At 37.1% G+C, this 21,555-nt stretch overlaps 1 protein-coding gene across 4 annotated transcripts in view; it reads left to right on the top strand.

Moving 5' to 3' along the window:
• Napepld (N-acyl phosphatidylethanolamine phospholipase D) overlaps positions 1-21,555 on the top strand; it is a 32,878-nt gene that overhangs the window by 7,944 nt on the left and 3,379 nt on the right. For 2 of the 4 annotated variants that reach the window (XM_090332931.1, XM_090332934.1), the window contains exons 2-4: positions 12,250-12,556; positions 16,144-16,790; positions 20,787-20,901. In XM_090332931.1, the coding sequence (XP_090189057.1) occupies positions 12,250-12,556; positions 16,144-16,790; positions 20,787-20,901 (1,069 nt within the window). Of the gene's footprint in view, positions 1-815; positions 832-2,455; positions 2,525-12,249; positions 12,557-16,143; positions 16,791-20,786; positions 20,902-21,555 lie in introns of all 4 variants that reach the window. The other 2 variants (XM_090332933.1, XM_090332932.1) reach the window with 2 other exon arrangements.

Raw genomic sequence — 21,555 nt, forward strand, 5'->3', positions numbered from 1 at the left:
CTACTCATCTATTTTCCCTGACTTTTAAAATTTTTTATTAATTAGAAGTGTAAGTGGGGTTCCCTTTGAGGACTACACAGAGTTGAGAACTGTGTATGTGTGTTGGTCCTGGGGCTGGAACTCAGGGCATGGGTCCTGTCCCTCAGCTTTTTCATTCAAGGCTGGCAGTCTACTACTTGAACCACAGCTCTACTTGTGGCTTTTTGCTGTTAATTTGAGATAAGAGTCTCAGGTTCATGACTTTGCTGCTGGGGGCTTTGGTTCTTAGATCTCAGCCCCCTGAGTAGGCTAGGATCACAAGCAAGAGCCACCAACTAGCTCCTTTGTTGACTTTTCCTTCTGTTCTGTTTTTTTTTTTTTTTTGTCAGTCCTGGTCTTGAGCTCAGGGCCTGAGCCCTGTCCTTGGACTTTCTCAAGGCTACAGCTCTACCACTTGAGCCTCAGCACCACTTCCAGCTTTTGTCTATGTATGTGGTACCGAGGAATCAAACCTGGGTCTTCGTCCATGCTAGGCAAGCACTCTACCACTAGGCCAAACTCCCGGCCCCTTCTTCTGTTCTTTACTTACTTTTGCTTCCTATTATTTCATTTTCAGCAGGTGATATTTTAAAAATTATTCCTCTCTGAAGAGTAATTAAGTATTTATGCTCATATTTTTATTCATTTTTATGTCAGACAATTAAAATTTTATTTTGATAGTCTTTATTCTATTTATAAATATTTATTGAACATTATGAACTGCTATATGTGGTAGACAATGTGAACTATTACTGATGTATTTCTTTCTTTCTTTTTTTGCCTCCCTGGGAGCACAGTCAAATCAGGACTCAGGTGGGTTGATTTCAGCTTTGTACTTGGCACAGTTGTCTTCTCAATGCTAGCACGGTAAGGCAGTCTCAGGACTCTACCTTTCTAGAACAGCGTGTGGAGACAGGCAGGAAGAATAGCTTTATGATAGGCATGTGCCAGGCTAATATAAATTCTAGGTTACTAGAAAGTCACTTTGGGCCTTCCTACATGGGGTACCTACCCCTACCTCACAGCATTTTTATTCTCACATGTAATTTACAAACCTCCAGATAATTCTGACCTACAGCCAGCATTGAATATCTTAGCAAGTGTAAGGTTTTGTAGTAAGACAAATACTAAGCTTATCACTCTTATGAGTGATTAATCCCTTTTCTTCCTCTTCTTCTTCTCTTCCTCCTCCTTCTTTCCCTTTTTCTTTTCCTCCCTTCCTCTTCCTCTCCCCTCCTCTCTCTCCACCCTTTCTCCTGGAATTGAAATGAGGACCATTGAACTGAGCCATGCCCCTAGTCCTCAGAATCTTTCTTGACAACCTGTTTTGACCAAAGAGAAGAGGTGAGCGAAACCGTTCCTATTGGGAGAAGGGGAAACCTGAGAGATTAGTAGCGTTATTTAGACTGGAGGCAAGACATATCTGCAGCTAGTCTTGCTTTTTGCCCTGTTCCTCTCATTGAAATTTCCTTTGTGCAAAAGAAAGTTCCTAAGTGGTGCTTTCAGCCCTGGAGAAAATGGTGTATATTGTTAACAATAGTTAACATAGTATTTTGAGTTTGCAATTTTTGCTCCTGGAATGCAATGACAAAGGAAGGTGGAATGTAAAGGGTTATTAGTTTCAGAACTAGAAAACTGACTCACAAGGTTTGTAAGAACTTTGAGTGAATCCAGTAGGGTTGGTGAGGTCACAAGGAATAGGGTTGGGTAGGAATTTTATGGAGAATTGTCAATAATTTAAGATTTGTGTGAATTGCAGGAAAAGCAGGCCTTCCCTTATTCGAATATAAGAAAGAAAACACATTATATAGTTGATCTGGTTTCAGTTAATTTGTGCCCTGGAAAGCTGACTTATCTCAGCATAAGAATTTATAAGTATATATGTATGTATGTGTATGTATGTGTATATATAACATTACTTTTATTAATAACTTGAGCACAATCCCACAGTGGTTTACAGTTATTAAGGGCTTACCATGTGCCAGATACAAGGCTAAGAATTATGAAAGTAAGGCTTGGAAAAGGAAAGGTAAGTGTCAAAGGTGGGAAGTATTTATTTTAAAATATGAATGCTTTGGCACTTTTCCTGGTAATGTGGTTTTCCTGATAACAAGTCATGTGCATTATAATTATATTCATAAAAATATGATTTCCTAATTTTCTACATACTTCCTGCTATTCTTAAACAGAGGATACTGAATTGAACTCAGGATCTCAAAGTTCCTTTAAAGCTTTAAGGCTTCTATTATTGTTGACCTTGTATGCCTGCCTTCAAGACTCCCTCTGAGCCTTGCTCCTCTGTGCTAAAGAGATAGGAGATGGGGTGGGCAGGTTCTGACCCCCAATTAACCTGAACCTTATTTTCTTCATACAAGCTCCACTGCTGTTTGTTTTTTGTTTTGTTTTTTTTTTTTCCGTCTACCTTTTTATCACAAAGGGATGTACTACATGTGACATCCAGGACAAAACAACCAGTCTACCAGTCTGCTCTTCTGCCAGTTGATTAGTAAGTGAATCAGAAGCTCTAGTAACCTCTATTGATTTTCTTGCTTTCCATTTGCTTCTTTGTTGACAGCAGGGCTCATTAACTTGTGGACCGCAGTCAGGAAGCCATCTTTTCAGAATCACTGATGGGGAGTTGGGGAGGAATTGCAGGGCTTTGTCAGTATAAGTTGCTTGGTATATATGGAGGAAGACTCCTCACCCTGAGAATTTAGGCTTATGGGTTTTGGAAATGTCTTATCCTAAAGACTGCCATTTTTATCTGTGAGAGATGATAACTCTAAACATGATATATAGTAAGAAATAATTTATATGGTATTTTATAGTTAAGGTCAGATACCTCCAGATAATCTCCACTGTATCTGAAAAGCTAGAACTTAGAGAAGTAGATAATTGAAACAATGTTGTTTTGATAAGCCTTCTGTTCTTCCCCTCCCCCCTTGTGAGGCTTGAACTCTGGTCTTGGGTGCTGTCCCTGAGCTCTTAAAGGCTAGTGCTCTGCCACTTAAGCCACAGCACCACTTCCAGTTTTCTGGTGGTTAATCAGAGCTAAGAGTCTCATGGACTTTAGTGCCCAGGCTGGCTTTGAACCTCGAACTTCAGATCTCAGCCTCCTGAATATCTAGGATTACAGGCGTGAGCCACTGGCACCCAGCTAAGCTTTCAGTTTTACTTAGGAAACTTTCCTTATGATTTGGAGTCTTCTTTTGTTATTTGAAAACTGTCATAAACAGTCAGGATGATATATTTTAAGTTCTTTTATCTATTTTTTAAAAATAGTTTTATTGTTATAAAGGTGATATACAGAGTAGCTACAGTTACATAAGTCAGATATGAGTACATTTCTTTTTGGACATTGCCACCCCTTCCCTCACTCTTTCCCAGTTTTTCCCTTCCACCCCCCACCACAAGTTGTATAGTTCATTTTCAGTATAGTGTCCAGAGAAACCACAGCAGCATTTGTTCAACCCTTTGCTCCTCCACTTCTGTGCCTATCCTAGACTTCAAAGACCTGTAAACAATCATAACGAAGAAAAAGGAAAGAAAACATAAACAGCAAAAAAGAAAAAAAAATCTTTGTTTTCATATCCTGGAGTTCATTTTGATAAATATTTATTTTTTCCGACCAGATGTAAAACTGTTTTCAAACTATGACTTCACCAATGCTTTAAGCAGAGGCTCTTACCAGTAAGTTCTGAAGAGGAAATGGCTGTTTGTATCAGATTTATCATGAGATCTCTTCTCAGATGTCATTTTGTGCCCTGAAAACTTCCTGGTTAACTTGATCTGTAAAATTACAGTAACTTTCCTGTTCTCAGGTGAAAATACTTTGCCTCTGCCTTCTCAGTCAGGTCTGGGAGAGTAGTTGGATCTGAGCTACTGCGGCTAGAACCTTTCAGTGATTGAAAACTTGAATTGACTAGACCACAACCCAAAGGGAGCAGGTATTTGATAGCATGAGCTAGCTAACATTTTAGAGGCAAAAGGGACTTTAGATCTACAACCCAGGCCACTCATTTTATAGGTTACTAAAAGTGAGTCTCAGCAATATTAAGTGGTTTTTTCAAGGGCTATAGAATTCAGTGTAATGAAGTTGGAGCCAGAAATGAAGTCAGAAAGAATTATACTGTGCACTATTTTCCTCTTTTTCTGTCCTTTCTATCTAGTATCTACAAAGACACATATTTCTCTATTGCTTTTCCTTATGGATTATGCTTTATCTAATAAGGTGCGTGCGTGTGTGCGTGTGTGTGTGTGTTTGGAACAGTTAGCTGGGAGAATGAGAGAATACACACATTGTAGAAGCATATTTTTGTTAGAATATTATCTTTATTTTTAAATTTTTTTGCTATAACCTTTTTTATTAAAGAATTTATTAACAGTGATTTTTTATATCATATTTCAAATGACGTATTTAACAAACAAGTATTCAAGAAGGGAATCTCTATATAATCACTGGCACTTAGATTTTTGAACATAATTAAAATTAGGCTGAGGGTTTGTATGTCATAGATACATACTAATATATGTAATAAAACATTATGTCTATAGAGTCATAAATTTTTATGTCTATGTAGTTGTGTTTATATTTCTAATACCATGTCCATAGCATTGGGTACACAAATATTGAGTCCTCGCTCTTGTACTGTTTGGATCTAATAGCCACATATTAAGGATACCATGCGCCTTTTGTTTCTTTGGTCTTGACTTGTCTCCCTCAACATAATTTGCTCTAGATTCATCCACTTCCCTGTGAATATCATTTTATCTTGTCCGTTGGCTATGTAGAATTCCATTGTATATACACACCACATTTTTTGTATCCATTCATCTGCAGTAGGGCTAGAGTATTATCTTAAGAAATAATTAGTGGATATTTAAGGACTTAAAGCATGTTGAGCAGTTTCAAGTTCTCCAGGCATCATCTTTGTCTTTTCTCTTCATACTTCAACATTTTCAGTTACTTAATTCTGATGATCATTTAGATATTACTGTTGATTTTACCAAAGATGAATTTACATTTTGTGATTGGTATTTTTCAAGGGGGATCACTGTCATTTCAATGAACATATTTAATGTGTGTTTTCCAAATGTTCCATGACATGATATTTTAGTGATTACTCTGAGGATTTCAATTGTGTACTTTGTTATTTTACAATAAGCTTTATTTTTAGCGCAGTTGTTACTGTTTCTATTTGTAATTGATGCTTTATTTTCTTATTTACAAATTGGAAAAGTTATTTTAGAGGAGTATCTACAGTGGTTATGTATATGATGACTTCAAATTGGTTAGTAGCTTATGAAATGACTATTCAGTATATTCAATTTTGTCTAAAATTTGAGAGTTTTAAAAACTAATCTATATACCCAAAGCTATGGACATGGTAATGGAAATATAAACATAACTATATAGACATAAAAACCTATGATTCTATAGACATAATGTTTTATTTCTTAAATTAATATGTTTCTATGACATACAAACCCTTAGCCTAATTTTGATTAAGTTCTAAATACTAAGTCCCAGTGATTGTAAATAGAGATTCCCTCCTTGAATACTTGTTTGTTAAACTTGTCATTTAAAATATGATGTAAAAATCAACATTAATAAATTCTTAAAAAAAAACTAGTCTATAGTCAGTCTATAGTCAAATACATTTGTTGGTTGTCCTTCACTACTTTCTGAAAGAAAGTTCTCAAATTTATATCCCAAAGAATCAAATTGTACTTTGCCTCATTCTTCTTAAAAGTCTTTACTTAGTCTCACATACTATGTAAGTTAGCATCCCTTTGTGAATTGTTTGTCCAAATAAGTTTTTGATTAGAATATTTTTTTAAATAATTTATTATCATTGATTTTTACATCATATTTCAAATGACAAGTTTAACATACAAGTGTTCAAGGAGGGAATCTCTATGATTATAATGTTTTTATGATTATAATGCTTTTATGTTTATAATGTTTTTATGAGGCAGATGTAAAATTGATTTTTGTAGGGTCCTTGGGACTTAAACTCATGGTATTGGGTTCTAGTTTAGCTTTATCATCCAAGGCTAATTCTCTACCATTTGAGCCACACTTCCTATTCTACATTTTTGTGATTAATTGGAAATAAGAATCTCTCAGATTTGTCTACATAGGCTGGCTTTGAACCCTGATTCTCAGATCTCAGCCTCTTGAATAGATTTTGCAGGTGTGAGCCATCAGATCCCAGTTTAAAGTGTTTTTTTTTTTTTTCTTGTTGGTCATGGGGCTTGAACTTGGGTCCTGGGCGCTGTCCCTGAGCTCTTCAGCTCAAGGCTACTGCCCTACCCCTGGAGCCAGAGCCTTACTTCCCGTTTTCTAGTGATTAATTGGAGATCAGAGTCTCATAGTCTTTTGTGCCGGGCAGGCTTTGAACCTCAATTTTCAGATCTCAGCCTCTGGACTAGCTAGGATTACAGGTCTGAGCCACTGCGCCAGCAAAAGACTTTTCCTTTTGTGTGTGTGTGTGTGTGTGTGTGTGTGTGTGTGTGTGTGTGTGTTTGTCTTTGTCTTTGTTTTGTTTTGCCAGTCCTGGAGCTTGAACTCAGAGCTTGAGCACTGTCCTTGTGTTTTCCTCAAGGACATAAGCTCAGGGCCTGAGCACTGTCCTTGGGCTTTCTCAAGGCCAGAGCTCTACCATTTGCTCTCCAGCACTACTTCTGACTTTTCTATATATGTGGTACCAAGGAACTGAACCCGGGTCTTCTTGCATGCTAGGCAAGCACTCTACCACTAGGCCAAACTCCCAGCCGCTAAAGTGTTTTGTTTTGTTTTTGCTAGTCCTGAGCCTTGAGCTCAGGGTCTGAGCACTGTCCTTGTGCTTTTTCAAGGCTAGAACTCTACCACTTGAGCCACAGCACCACTTCTGGCTTTTTCTGTATATGTGGTACAGAGGAATCAAACCCTGGTATTTGTGCATTCTAGGCAAGCATTCTACTACTAGGCCAAACCTCCTGGCCCCCCTAAAGTTTTTTAAACATAAAAAAAAAACTACTGATTTTTATAAGAAATAAAGAAGCATGGGCTTTTATAGTCTTTTGTTATATAAAAGCAGAATTCCAGCAAGCTCAGATTTTAAATGTGTTTGATGTTCTGGGCTGTCTCCTGAAAAACAACTCAATTGGATCAAAAGGTCCTATGTATTATGTGTTATTTACCCTTCCACTGAACATAAATAATAGTAAAAATAATCATTTACATTAGTAAATATATCATGTTGAGGTAGTAAACCATAGTGCTAAGTCATTCAATATTTAGAGCATACTATCTTTAACAGGAGGAGCCTAGGTTTGGGTATTTTTGAGTTATTTTCGCCTTATTTCTAGGTTGTAGTGGAACTGGAGTTTTTCTACCTCCAACTTATGTTCTTTTCAGTCTTGGGAAGATATATGAATGCAAATGCATAGATTTATATTACATATTCATATATATGTACACTAATTCTAATATATGTTTTACTCAGTTTTCAAAAGTTGTCATTGGGGCTAGAAGCAGAATCTCATGGTAGAGTGCTCACCTAGCATGCAGGAAACTCTAGGTTCAATTCCTTGGTACCACATACTCAGAAAAAGCCAGAAGTGGAGCTGTAGCTTGAGTGCTAGCCTTGAGCAAAAAGTGTCCAAAGACAGTGCCCAGGTCCTGAGTTCAAGCCTCATGACTGGCAAAAAAAAAAGTTGTCATAACTTAGGTCTAGTGTACTTCTAAGAACTGTATAATAAACTTTCTGTTTTCTTTGTTTTTCTTCAGCTTCTTAGCAAAATTGGTTAAGTCAACAAAGTAAGCAAAAAAGTGAAATTCAGTGGTAAACAATACAGTACTTTCTTAGTTGATATAAGCTGTGTGGGTGCTTCCCACAGAACATTCCCCTTTCATTTTCCTCATCTGTACTTCCCTGCTTGGACATATCTCCCTCCTACCATTTTCCTCAATGTCTACCAGGGTCTTGCCTGGCACCATATTAAATGTGAAGGATGAGGACAGTTTCACTTCTCTTTCCTGAAGTCTGCTCTATGAGTTCATTGAATTGAAATGGTTTCTTTAGCTGTTACCTATCATTGTAGTAAAAGGGTCCTTTAAAAAATAATAGGAGAGCAAATATAAAATTAAAAATGTAATGTTATTCAGTCAGAGATATCTATATAATAATACTGTTCTAAAATATTTTCTAGACTTAATGTCAGAATTTTTATTGTCATGTAATGGACAGTCACTCCAAAATTAAATAGCTACTATAGAAATGCTGACTTGCTACATCATAATTTATGTGGAGATCCCAAATGCATAGTATACCACTGTGATTTTTCCTTTCACTTTCTAAATAATAAAGCAGTACATTCAATTCTAGGGAGTTGGCAAATTCTAAATGTCAGAGAAAGAAAGCATGAAACATTTGCTTTTGAAATAGAGAATTCTTGCTTTTGAAAAACACTTTCTCCATGTGCACAGTTATTGAAATAAAATATTTGTTCTTGGCTGACTTGTCTTGTCTAAATGTCACAGCTCAGACCGCTCTCTGGATTGAGAAGTAGGGGCTTTTAAATAGCCAATTGATCTTCAAGGGAATGTAGAGAATGTTTGTGATAATTTCTAGATGGAATTAATGTCCTTTTTTATTTTATTTTTTGCCAGTTCTGGGGCTTGAACTCAGTGACTGAACACTGTCCTTAGGCTTTCTCTAGGCTAGTACTCTACCACTTGAGCTACAGCACCACTTCCAGCTTTTTCTATATGTGGTACCGAGGACTCGAACCCTGGTCTTTGTGCAAGCTAGGCAAGCACTCTACCACTAAGCCAAACTCCCGGCCCTGGAAGTAATTGCCTTTTTTAATGAGTTGAAAAGCTCAAAGTTAGTAAGTAAGCAAGCAGGATTATACACATATCTCTCCATTTCTGATCTTTATGTTTAGCTTTTAAAGATGCCCTTTGTGAGATTGTTGTGTCTACCACAAGAGTAACTATTACACTAATGTTTATGAGGAGCTTTCTTGTATGGTCTGGCTTGCCGGTGGGCTCCACATATCTCCATGAGCTGCAGGCTCCATTCAATTGCTGCCCCAAATTGTGCTTCGATGTTGATTTGTGGTCTTTGAAGCAGTGTTTGTTTTTCCTTTGTCTCTAATTGTTTAAAATTGTAAGTCCAAAAATTTATTTGTTTCAATTATGTATGCGTGTATATGTATAGATACACATATATGTGTATATTTAAATATCTATACATACACATATCTTTGTATTTGTATGTAGCAAGTATATCATGTTTATCATCATGAAGGATAGTATGAGATCAGCTTTAATGTTTGTAAATTAATTTAAACTAAACTTGTGTGTTTTCATCACACAAGTCGTGGGGGTCATGGGGCTTAAACTGTGGCTTGGGTGCTGTCCCTGAGCTCTTCAGCTCAAGGTTACCGCCCTATCTTTAAGCCACAGCTCCACTTCCTGTTTTCTAGTGATTAATTGGAGATGAGTCTGTCAGATTTATATTGCCCTGGGCTGGCTTTGAACCTTGATCCTCAGATCTCAGCCTCCTGGGTAGCTAGGATTGCAGGCGTGAGCCACCATGCCCGGCTTTAATGGATGGTTTTTGTGTCCTACTATTGTAAAGTCCTTTGCCTGAACTTAAGTAGAATTCAATTTAAAGAATAACTTTATGAGATCTGAGATACTATACACAGATTATTTTAACTTCTAGTAGAGCTTAAAGAATTTAAAAGTTTGTCCAGTTAATAGGATTAGAGAAAAAGGAGTTAGTACTTATGCCTGCCAAGCACTTTGTGTATTTTATTACTTAATCCTTTGATTAAGTCTTAAGGTACTGGAGGATTAGAAAAGGTTCATAATAATAGCTGCTAGGTGTTCCCAGACAATGATAGCTGAGAGTCGTATTTACTTCAGCTTTTTTCAGATGTGGCTTTCCACCAGTGGTTATTCTCTAGACCATGGATTATTTACTCTGACATTTGAGGGAAAAAAAATGTTGGTTCAGAGTATATGTTCCTTCTGGGGGTATGTTCTTTCCCATTCTTTCCTGGGATAGTCTTTCCATTTAGTTACCATTGTAGCCATAAAAATATTTGGCGTTCTGTTGTGCTTATTTTCTGAAGGATATAAAGTACGTCGTATGCATTGATTCCATTTAAATATTACACGGGTAGTAAAATGTGTTAAATGAAATTCATGGCAGATATATTGATGCTGACTACATTATTTATTATTTTTTTAACTTTTTTTTATTAAAGAATTTATTAACATTGATTTTTACATCATATTTTAAATGACAAGTTTAACAAACAAGTGTTCAAGGAGGGAATCTCTATTTACAATCACTGGGACTTAGTATTAATCAAAATTAGGTAAGGGTTTGTATGTCATAGAAACACATTAATTTATGAAATAAAACCTTATGTCTATATAGTCATTGGTTTTTATGTCTATATAGTTATGTTTATATTTCCATTACCATGTCCATAGCTTTGGGTATGCAGTTATTGAGTCCTCGCTTTTGTACTCTTTGGATTTAATAGCCACATATTAAGCATACCATGCATCTTTTGATCCTTAGGTCTTGACTTGTCTCACTCAACGTGATTCGCTCTAGCTTCATCCACTTCCCTGTGAATGCCATTATTTTATCTTGTCTGTTGGCTATGTAGAATTCCATTGTGTATACATACCACATTTTCTGTATCCATTCATCTACAGTAGGGCATCCATTATTTATTATTTTTATATATCTGCATGCAGCTTGGTATAGTTCATAGTTAGGAACTTCAAGATCTTGAGTTAATCAGTTGTGGGTGGTGGTAGAAGTTTAGTAGTAATAATAAAGTCAGCATCAGCAAGTAATATTTGAGCCATTGTGTTTGTGTGTGTGCCAGTGTTAGTAGAATTCCAAGTGCTTTAGTTGTCTTAGCCATTTCAGTCCCCTCCATAACTCTAGGAGCAGATAATGTTTTCAACCATTTTGTAGTTAAAAAAAAAAAATCAGGGGCCAGGAGAGTAGCCTAGTGGTCAAGTGCTTGCCTAGCATGCACGAAGCCCTGGGTTTGATTCCTCGGTACCACATACACAGAAAAAGTCAGAAGTGGCGCTATGACTCAAGTGGCAGAGTGCTAGTCTTGAGCAAAATGTGTCCAAGGACAGTGTCCAAGCTCTGAGTTCAAGCACCAGGACTAAAAAAAAAAACAAAAACAAAACAGGGCATAGAGAAGCCAGGAAATGTATTCAGAGCCATATAGCTAGAATATATACTGTACTGACTTGAAGTTCTAGTTGATTACTTCTGAATTAATTAAAATTTGTATTATTAGACTATTGAAATATCTCTCAAGAAAAATACATTATTATTCATTCTTGGGACTTAGATTTTGAAGGAGTATTGGTAATAGATTATTTTCACTGTAAACATGAGTAGGTTTACTGGGATTTTAGGTATGTCAACTTGAAATATCTTAAAGGAACTAAAGCAATTGTTACTATGTGTTAATGCCAATATTTTAAAATTTGAGTATGAAAATTTACAGATTGATGAAGGTGTTTGTACTATTTGGCTTATAGTTTTAGAGGTTATTTCCATGGACACTGTTTCCGTATTTCTGGAAGTCAATGAGTACATCATGGTGGAAGGACATGCTGGACCCAAACTGTTCAGCATAGGAGGCAGAGTAGGCTGGGAAGAGGGTAGTAACATATCCCTCTCCAGAGACTCAGGTCCTCCCTTCCCCTCCATGGTTCCACCCTTCCCAGTAGTCTGTGCAGTGTATTAACTCACTGATGAAGACAGAGCCCTCATACTTCAGTCATTTCTCCAAAGCTCCATCTCTGAACACTGCTTGCAATTGCTTCAATACAAGAATATTTTGGGGACTAATCATATCCAGATCATAACTGTGATTTAACTTTCCTACAGAATGCCATAAATTTCATGTTTAAAGGTTGTCTAGGGAAATATTAGATAATTACAGTAGTGGAAGGAGTTATGAAAGGTTTGACTGGTATGCTGATAGGAAAGGCAAACATCTGTTTTGTTTAGTGAGCAGTGATACTGGATTCTAAAATTGTATTCTGCAGGATGAAGGTTTGAGTTAATAGGGGCACTGTGTTTTTATAAATTGGAGGACATTTTTATTGACTAAGAGATATGTTTTCCTGCCATTATCTTAAATTCAGAACATTCTATTATTTTGTTGTTTTTTTTTTTTTAGTTCTCCAAAGGACATGGAAGAAAATGAAATTAACCAGTCCCCAATGACAAGCAGCCAATATCCCAAAGAAGCAGTAAAAAAACGCCAAAATTCAGCACGGAATTCTGGAGGAAGTGATTCATCTAGGTTTTCCAGGAAAAGCTTCAAATTAGATTACAGACTAGAAGAAGATGTAACTAAATCGAAGAAAGGAAAGGATGGGCGGTTTGTTAACCCATGGCCAACATGGAAAAATATCTCTATTCCGAATATTCTTAGATGGGTGATAATGGAGAAAGATCACAGCAGTGTTCCAGGTTCCAAAGAGGTAGTACTTGGCTTTGTTGAGTGTATTGTATTTCCTCTTAATATGGATACTTGGCTTTGCTGTGAGCTGTATTACTAGGCTGAAGTTAGTTAACTATTTCTTCACCATTGTACCATCATTTTATCTTATTTTATTTTTATTTTCAAGTAGTTGTATAAGGGAGTTTTTCAGTTTAACATGTTGATCAGTCATTCCTCAGGAGGTTGAGTAGCTAGAATTATAGGCATGAGTCACCAGCATCTGGCAATTGTGTTTTTAAATATATGAATTAAGAACCAGGGTTTGGGGGAGAGATAGTAAATAATGTAACTTATGCTCCCAGATTCCTAGTTCAACCAAAGCATATGTGTGAATAATCATCTACGGTCTGTACGGGCAGAATGCTTTAGAGGTACAGAAAGGAAGTAATGAATTGTGACTGGAGAGATTGGAAATAGCTTCACCATTAGCTTATATTAGTTGTACAACGGAGTTTTACTGTTACGTTTTCATGTATGAATATAGTGTACTTCAATCAAATTCATTCTCTTTATCACTTCCCAATTTTTATTTCTGATCTACTACCTATGTCTTGTTTCTTCTGTTTTCAATAAAAGCCTAGAACTAGATAAAATGAAGGCTGACATGTTATTTCTAGGATAACTGCAACTCCCAGTTTAAGCCTTTTAAATTAGTGAAATGATAAACATTCTCTGATTCCAAAATGTCATATTCTGTACATTAAAAATAAAAGTAGACATGAAGAATTATGCGAACATCTAGTTTAGATGATTTGACAACTTAGAACTTAATCACATTTTAGAAGTTGCTTTGGTTAGATCTTGGGAAATTAGTATTTATTAAGTCAGTTACAACATTAAATGATTAATTTGGAAATAAAATAATACATAGATGATAACTATATCATGCTACATTATAGTTTGATATACTTTATCTCACATCATTATATTTAGGTATGTAAATATGAAAGTATTTTGGAATAAATACCATTACATTATACATTAATTGTAACACTAAATAATGAGAAGGGATCATAACAAGTTCTATAATTTAGTTGCCTGGTCAGAAAACAATGTCTCCTTGGCCTATTCCTAATATTTGGCCCTTCTGGGTCATTAGTGCAGTTTGCCAGTTCACATTGTTCAGATGCGGTCATTGCTTTGTACCATTGTTGGCTCTGTGACCTTGTCTGATTGTCACTTGAGACAAAGTCACGCATAGAGGAAAAGAGACAATTGGAGAATTTCAAGGAAGGTGAGGCATGTACTTCCTGAGTTTCATTAGCTGAAGGAGCTGTCCTAATTGGTGACGGCTATTACAGTCACACACAGAGCAGTTTATTTGGATTGTGAGAGAGACACACAAAACAAGCTGCCATACCATGAGGATAGGCAAGTAGAAAGCTAGGACACCAGGATTTTGGAAACAAGGTTCAAATTTGGCTTTATTACCGTCAGAAGCCCCCAGACAATTCTGCTCTAGTTGAGCTCTTGGGTGGCCCCCAAAACCCACAGGTTAGTCCCATTTTATGCTAGTGGTGAAACTTCTTTTTTTTTTTTTTCTTGGTCAGGCCTGGAGCTTACGCTTGAGGTTTGGGTGCTATCCTTGAACTTTTGTACTCAAGGCTGACTTTACACATTTATCACTTGAGCCCCAGCTGTACTAGTTTTTTGGTGGCAGGAAGTAAGAATCTCATGAACTTTCCTGTTTGGGCTGGCTTCCAACTAGATCCTCAGATCTCAGTCTCTTGAGTAGTTAGTATTGTTGGCATGAGCCACTGGTGTCCAACTTGCTAGTGGTAAAGCTTCAAGAGTTGGGGATGTAGTGGAAGGTCTGCTGGTCTTTGGGGTTGTTCCTTGAAAAGGTTAGTGGGACATAGCTTTGTCATGTTCTCTCCACCACAACGTGGTGCAAAAACAGCAGGGTGTACTTACATGGACTGAAGTCTCCCAGATTGTGAGCCCAAATCAACCTTTTTTTCTTTGTAAGATGATTTAGCCCATGTATTTGTTATACTAATGGAAAGCTAACATCAATTCCACTTTTATTTTTGTTTACACTTTAAAAGTATGACAAACTAATCTGGGTCACTGAGATTGTTTGGAAGTTTACATTGATACATCAGAGTATTTAAAAAATATAAAATGCCTTCTTAGATGTATGACATTAAAGTAGGATGCCTTTTGAAAAATGAGCTTTTAGCAAGAAAAATGCACGTGGATAGTTTTATAGATGTAGAGCCGAAGGACTTATAAGGCAAAATACTAGTCTTCTAGGACTGCCACCCAGCCCTCTTTCTTTATTTTTAAGGAAATAAATTAATATCACTTATGCTACAGAACAGTCATGGTTCAGAGCAAAGAGAGATATTTTGATTCAGGAAAATCTAGCTTCCCCTCTTGATTAGACACTTGTATGTACTTGGCCATTTCTTAGTGATTCCTCTCTGTGTGGTCTTGTTATATAAGATGGCAGTACTAATTGGCAAAGAGTAGTGGCTGAATGGACATTAGGATTTTCCTTCCAAAGAATAGTAAAACATTAACTAGCATGCTTAATTTTGAGTCGTAGGATTTTCCCAGCTTTCAGAAATGAAGACCACTAACATTCTTTGATCTAGTTAAGAAAATGCCAAATGACTGCTTGGTTTCCACAAATAAGAATCCCTTTCTTCTTCCCCTGCCCCTTTTGTCAGTTGTGGGGCTTGAACTCTGGGCCTGGGCACTATCCCTGAGCTCTTCAGCTCAAGGCTACTGTCCTACCTGTGGAGCCACAGCACCACTTGCCATTTTCTAGTGGTTAATTGGAGATAAGAGTCTCTCGGACTTTTTAGTATCCAGGCAGGCTCTTTGAACCATGATCCTCAGATCTCAGCTTCCTGAGTAGCTAGGATTGCAGGTGTGAGCCACTGTGCCTGGCCTCCCACGCCCCCCCTCCTTTTTTTTTTGGTAATTAGGAAGAGGTGATTACCTCTTAAGGATAAGGAATAAGAAAATTCATGATTTTGGTTTTCCAAAGAGTTATCATGATGCGCCACTTTGAGTTATATGTACTAAAAAAAACAAAACATGTGGAAGGGTATCAATGTATGTGAATTAATGCACCTTCTATCTGGCAAATATCATGTAACCCTTTTATTAAATAAAATAAAAAAAATAAAAAACAAAACAAAACAAATTCATGTCTGAGATCCAAGAGCTAAAGCTCAATTGTCATTGGCTTTCTTTATTATTTTCAAGGAGTGCATGCTTCCAAGGCTGTTGTCAGCAGGAAATACATCAGTCCAGTGAAGTGCAAATAGCCAAATGGTTGCATTTAGGCCAATCTACTTATGGTAGTTCAGAAGAGGGCTTTTGAAGAAATTAAAGGTTTACATTTCATTTTTTTTGCTTATTGTATTTGGAGTTAGGATCACCATATTATAATTATGTCAGATCTGGGAGGAAGTTAACAATGCAAGTTTATCACATGATTTTAGTTTTCTTCAAATGGCTTTTCTCACTGTAATTTAGGTCAAAATATGGTCTGTGCTGATGTAATACCTCTTTTTAAAAATTCTGACTCTCTTTCTTTCTCTATACATACAGGAACTTGACAAAGAGCTCCCAGTACTTAAACCATATTTTGTGAATGACCCTGAAGAAGCAGGAATGAGGGAGGCTGGCTTACGAGTCACATGGCTGGGACATGCGACACTGATGGTGGAAATGGATGAGCTCATATTTCTTACAGATCCTATCTTTAGTTCTCGTGCTTCTCCATCACAGTACATGGGTCCAAAGCGATTTCGTCGTCCTCCATGCACGATAAATGAACTCCCCTCAATCGATGCAGTCCTTATCAGTCACAACCACTATGACCACCTGGACTACAGCACTGTCCTCGCCCTGAATGAGCGATTTGGGAATGAGTTGAGGTGGTTTGTGCCATTGGGTCTCCTTGATTGGATGCAAAAATGTGGCTGTGAGAATGTGATTGAGCTGGACTGGTGGGAGGAGAATTGCGTCCCTGGTCATGATAAAGTCACTTTTGTCTTTACACCTTCTCAGCACTGGTGTAAAAGGACTCTAATGGATGACAATAAGGTTCTGTGGGGCAGCTGGTCTGTCTTGGGGCCTTGGAATCGATTTTTTTTCGCAGGAGATACTGGATATTGCCCTGCTTTTGAAGAGATAGGGAAGAGATTTGGACCTTTTGACCTTGCAGCTATTCCCATTGGAGCTTATGAACCAAGGTTTGTAAACTGGCAAAGGAACATTTCTCCCTCGTGCCAAGTTAACTTCAAAAGTTATGATATGTCATTTATGATTTTAGTCCTAGGCTTTGTTATATTCGTTGATGTGGTTAGATGGGTCAGATTCAAGTTGATTCTTTAACATTTTTAAACATTTTGATCATAGTCCTTCCCATCAAACTCAGAAATGACATTATTAAGAAAAAGACCAAAATAAAGAGAAGCATTACACCTCACCAGAAGTTCACATTTCATTTAAACTAAATTTAAACTTAACAGCCAGTAATCATGCCTAACTCCCCTTTGTTCTAATCTTTTAGTAGTTGTATGAAGGAATTGTCATTGAACAAAGCAGTGTATGAATACTATGCATCTGGATCAATGTCATTCTTTTTATCCCTCTCTCCCCTCCCTCACAGCCCTTCAGACCTAACTCATTCTTCCTTTCACAGAGAGGATTCTTTCCTATATAAATAGTTTTCTCTCCATAATTGGGATGCATAAATTCTGTTTGTCTGAGTGAGAAAGTGAGGTGTTGGCGTATAGCATGAGTCCCTTGTGATGTTCTTTTTTTTTTTTTTTTCTTTTTTTGTGGGTCATGGGGCTTGAACTTGGCCTGGGTGCTGTCCCTGAGTTCTTCAGCTCAAGGCTACCTCCCTACCCTTGAGCCACAGCCCCACTTCCCATTTTCTAGAGGTTAATTGGAGATAAGCATCTCTGGTACTTTTTTTCCCAGACTGGCTTTGAACCTTGATCCTCAGATCTCAACCTCCTGAGTAGCTAGGATTACAGGCGTGAGCCACTGTGCTGGCTCCTTGTGATGTTCTTACTCTGGTGCAAAATACTTCTCACATATTTTTACAGCCACACTGTCACTGGATACCTAGATATGCAGCTACTCTCTGTTTTTCCTCAATACTGTCTGTATAAAGAACAGAGAAGTGATTCCACAGAGCCTAGGTATATTTTCAGCCAACTCTGATTTTGCGCATACAAGAGAAAACATACACTGAAAATACTTTATCTTAGTCCATGGAGCTTTCACAGATAGCTAATGGTAGATTTTAGGCAATCCTACAAGCAAAAACCAGTGTGGGTTTGTTTTTTTTTTAATACATAGATTAACTTGATGAATCTGATCTTATTTCCATCTGGTTTGGCATGGTTGTTAACCTTTTAAGTTCACTAAAGTCATTTTTCTTATCTTTACTAACCTTTATACTTTCTAGCTTCTTTGCTAGTTTCCTTAAGGCAAGGGTAGATATTTACCTTTGTTTGCTTCCTGATATTTATTACAATTACCATAAATCAGTATTAGTGCTTGAATTTCACTTAAATGATTATAGTTCTAATGAAACTTTTGAAAGTATCTGCCAATCTATGTCTTTATAAAAGAATGATTACAGCTGGGTGCTGGTAGCTCATGCCTGCAATCCTGTCTACTCAGGAGGCTGAGTTCTAAGGATTGTGGTTGAAAACCAGCCCAGGTAAAAAGGTCCATGAGATTCTTATCTCCAATTAATCACTAAAAAACTGAAAGTGGTGTTGTGGCTCAAAGTGGTAGAGTACTAGCCTTGAGAAGAAGAGCTCAGGGATAATGCTCAGGCCCTGAGTTCAAACCTTGTGACCTAAAAAAAAATGATTGCAGGTCAATTTTATATGCTATAATTATGAATAATTAACATACTTGAATATAGTATATTGTTAACATTTATTTTGGAAATAAGTTATCAATTTAACAAAACCTGGAGCATTCTACAAATGTAAGCTGATAACACCAAAAATGACTTTCTATAACATGATAGGACTATTTCATCTTTACTCTGTGGGGCATTCTTGCTCAGTTGAGATAAAATATTTTTATTTATCAAGTCAGAGTAAAATCTATTGATTTCAGGTAGGTATGATGATAGAAAGGAAGTCTTGAGAAGTAGCAGTTTTCAAAAGAGCAATAGAGAAGCATACCAAGATTTAAAAAAAAATAACTAAAGAACAAAAACGGTTTCATCTTGCTACAATCCTAAATGTTGGCAGAAAAATGCTTCTGTACTCTGTTGAGGAGAACAAAAGATTTATTCTCGGGCTTTGTTTTGGGCTCCCCTAGAACCCAGCAACTGCTGATAATGAATATTGCCCTTTCACTTGCTGGGCTAAACTTCAGGATGTGTCTGTGAAGGGCAAAAGCTCCTGACCCCAAATCCCATTAGTATCTACCTTAATTCTGTAGGGCAAGCCAGTGTTGTTTTTCCACCACTAATCACAATTAGAAAGCAAGAAATTTGCTTGTAGACAGTACACTTTTTTCCCTTTGTAGTGTGTGTGTGTGTGGGTGTGTGTGTGTATGTGTGTTTGTGTGTATAGTTTTGGAAGGTGTCAACTTTTATTTGGGGTGGGATGGTGTTTCAAATAGGTTCTATATTTGATACTTCCATAAACTTTGTTTTGTTTAATCATCACAGTACCTTTATAGGGTGGGTCTAAATTTATACTTATAGACAAAGAAGCTTCTCTGACAAGGAATCTCAGAGAATTTGTAGGAACTTTCCAAAGGCTTTTCCAGGTTGCAGAAGCTGGGATTTACATGAGGCCCTATGACTCACAGAGCTCTTGTTGTTTTCAAGGCTCTGCAAAGTCTCAGGACTTCATTGTCTTTAATCACTCACTCATTAACTCACTCTTCTGCCTGACCAAACACCTCTCTATTCAATTTTATGATGTTTAAAACTCCAGGGATAGTAATAGGCCGTTTTGCTTGCAATCTTTAAAGTTTATACACTAGGTTTGTTTTTTTTTCTTTGTTTGACACAGCGTTGCTATGTAGTACATGCTTGCTTCATACTTAAGATCGCTTTCAGAATGCCAGGATCATTGTCATATACCAGAGCCTGTCATTATACACTAAGATTTGTCTCCTTACCGTTTAAGCAAATTCAAAAGAAACTTTCTGCTGGACAGCCATATTCTTTTGTAATTGGAGCTTGAGTTTCCAATTGGGTTTCTTTGATTCATTCCTAAGATTGTAAAATATTTGTCTTTCAAAATAAGTCATATCTTTAGACTATATCAGTAGTAGAAATAAAAAGTACACCTATTTTTTCCCCACGAAGATGGGTTTTGCTTGAGACTCTCCTGTTTTGTAGTTACTTATACACAAAATTTTTGCTTCTTTCCCCTCTAGTGGAAAAGTGGACTAAATGGAGATGTTTTTGCTTACTGTGCACAGGTTTTGCTTCATGTTCAAAATCCCTTTGTTTTACTTTTTCAGTTAAGCTCGATTTGGGCCTCCAGACCTGCTTTCTGGCATTTTCATAATTGCTTGTGTTCAGCCTCAGAAACGTTCAAAACTAGGCACACATTGAACTTGTCAGGGAAACTTAGAAAGACCCCAATGCCCATGTCTCAACCCAGGATAAGTAATCAGACTCATTAAAGGCACTGGCTGGGGAGCAGTATTTATAAAAAAAGTTCTCCAGATGAGTCTGATATGAATCCAGTGGCTGAAAAATTGTTAAAATGTTGCTATTTCTGTAGTCAATTCATAAGTGTATTGATTAAAAATCAAATAAAGGAACAGGGAGAGGAGTAGAAAATAAGTACTCTACCACATACGGGAGAATCCTGCCTGTAATGACAGCTACTCAGAAGACAGATTTGAGGATTGTGGTTCAAATCCAGCCTGGGAGCAAGAAAGACTGTGACTCTTATTTTTAGTTAACAGGCAAAAATCCAGAAGTGGAGCTATGGTTCAAGTGGTAGAGTGCTAACTTTAAGCCAAAAAAAAAAAAAACCACCACCACCACCAACAACAAAAAACCCCCCAAAACCTCCAGGACAGTAGCTCAGGCTACAACAAAAAATAGCCACATTGAGGTGCTGCTTATTTCTCAGATGTCCACAGTCTTATGCAGAATCTTACAGGTGGGTTACATAAAGCAGTATGTAGAATTTGGAGTATATTCAAAGGCCAGAATTAACAAATTTGCTGTGTTTCATCAGGTGGTTTATGAAATACCAACATGTCAATCCAGAGGATGCTGTAAGGATTCACATTGATGTTCAAGCCAAGAAATCTGTGGCAATTCACTGGGGAACTTTTGCTTTAGCAAACGAGGTGAGTTGAAGATAAAAATAAACTTGATTATACAGTCAATCAATGGTAGGATTTTTGAGTAAGCTTCCTACCACATCCCCCAGCCCTTTTGCTTTCTATAATTTGTTTTCAGGTAGGGTTTGCATCTCACTTAACCTGTGCAAGCCTTGACTCTTTTTCCTCTACCTTCTAAAAGTAGTTGGGATTATAGGTATATAGTACATCTTGATTCCATGTTTACTTTGCACTAGGTATTGGGTTAAATGTCGTTTGCTTGCTAGACTAAAGCAAAAGAGCTGATTTTTCTTTGTTAAAGTTGAACCCCATATCTCTGCTATTAAACTGAGTACTCAGATTAAGGATAGGATAGTAAAGCTGTCTCTCTTTTTTTGGATCCTAATGATGCCATAAGCAAAGTTTATAAAGAGATGTTGGATCCTGGCTTCTTCTTCTTTGCTTTCTGTGGTATCCTCTATGTTACAGGGCATCTGTGCCGTAGTTTTGTGTTTTAGCTGTCTCCTCTGTCCATTTCTGGCCTTCTGTCTTCCTAAGATGCTGTTTATTTAAAAATTACCTAATAAGATTTGTCATTCTGTAACACAATAACCTGGAGGTCTGATGTATCAACTGTTAGCCATACTGCTGGGGAATGGGATGGGGTGAATAAATGAGCAA

Source organism: Megascapheus bottae, chromosome 5 (assembly GCF_031878675.1).
Source record: "Megascapheus bottae isolate mThoBot1 chromosome 5, mThoBot2.hap1, whole genome shotgun sequence".
NCBI classification, from domain to species: domain Eukaryota; kingdom Metazoa; phylum Chordata; class Mammalia; order Rodentia; family Geomyidae; genus Megascapheus; species Megascapheus bottae.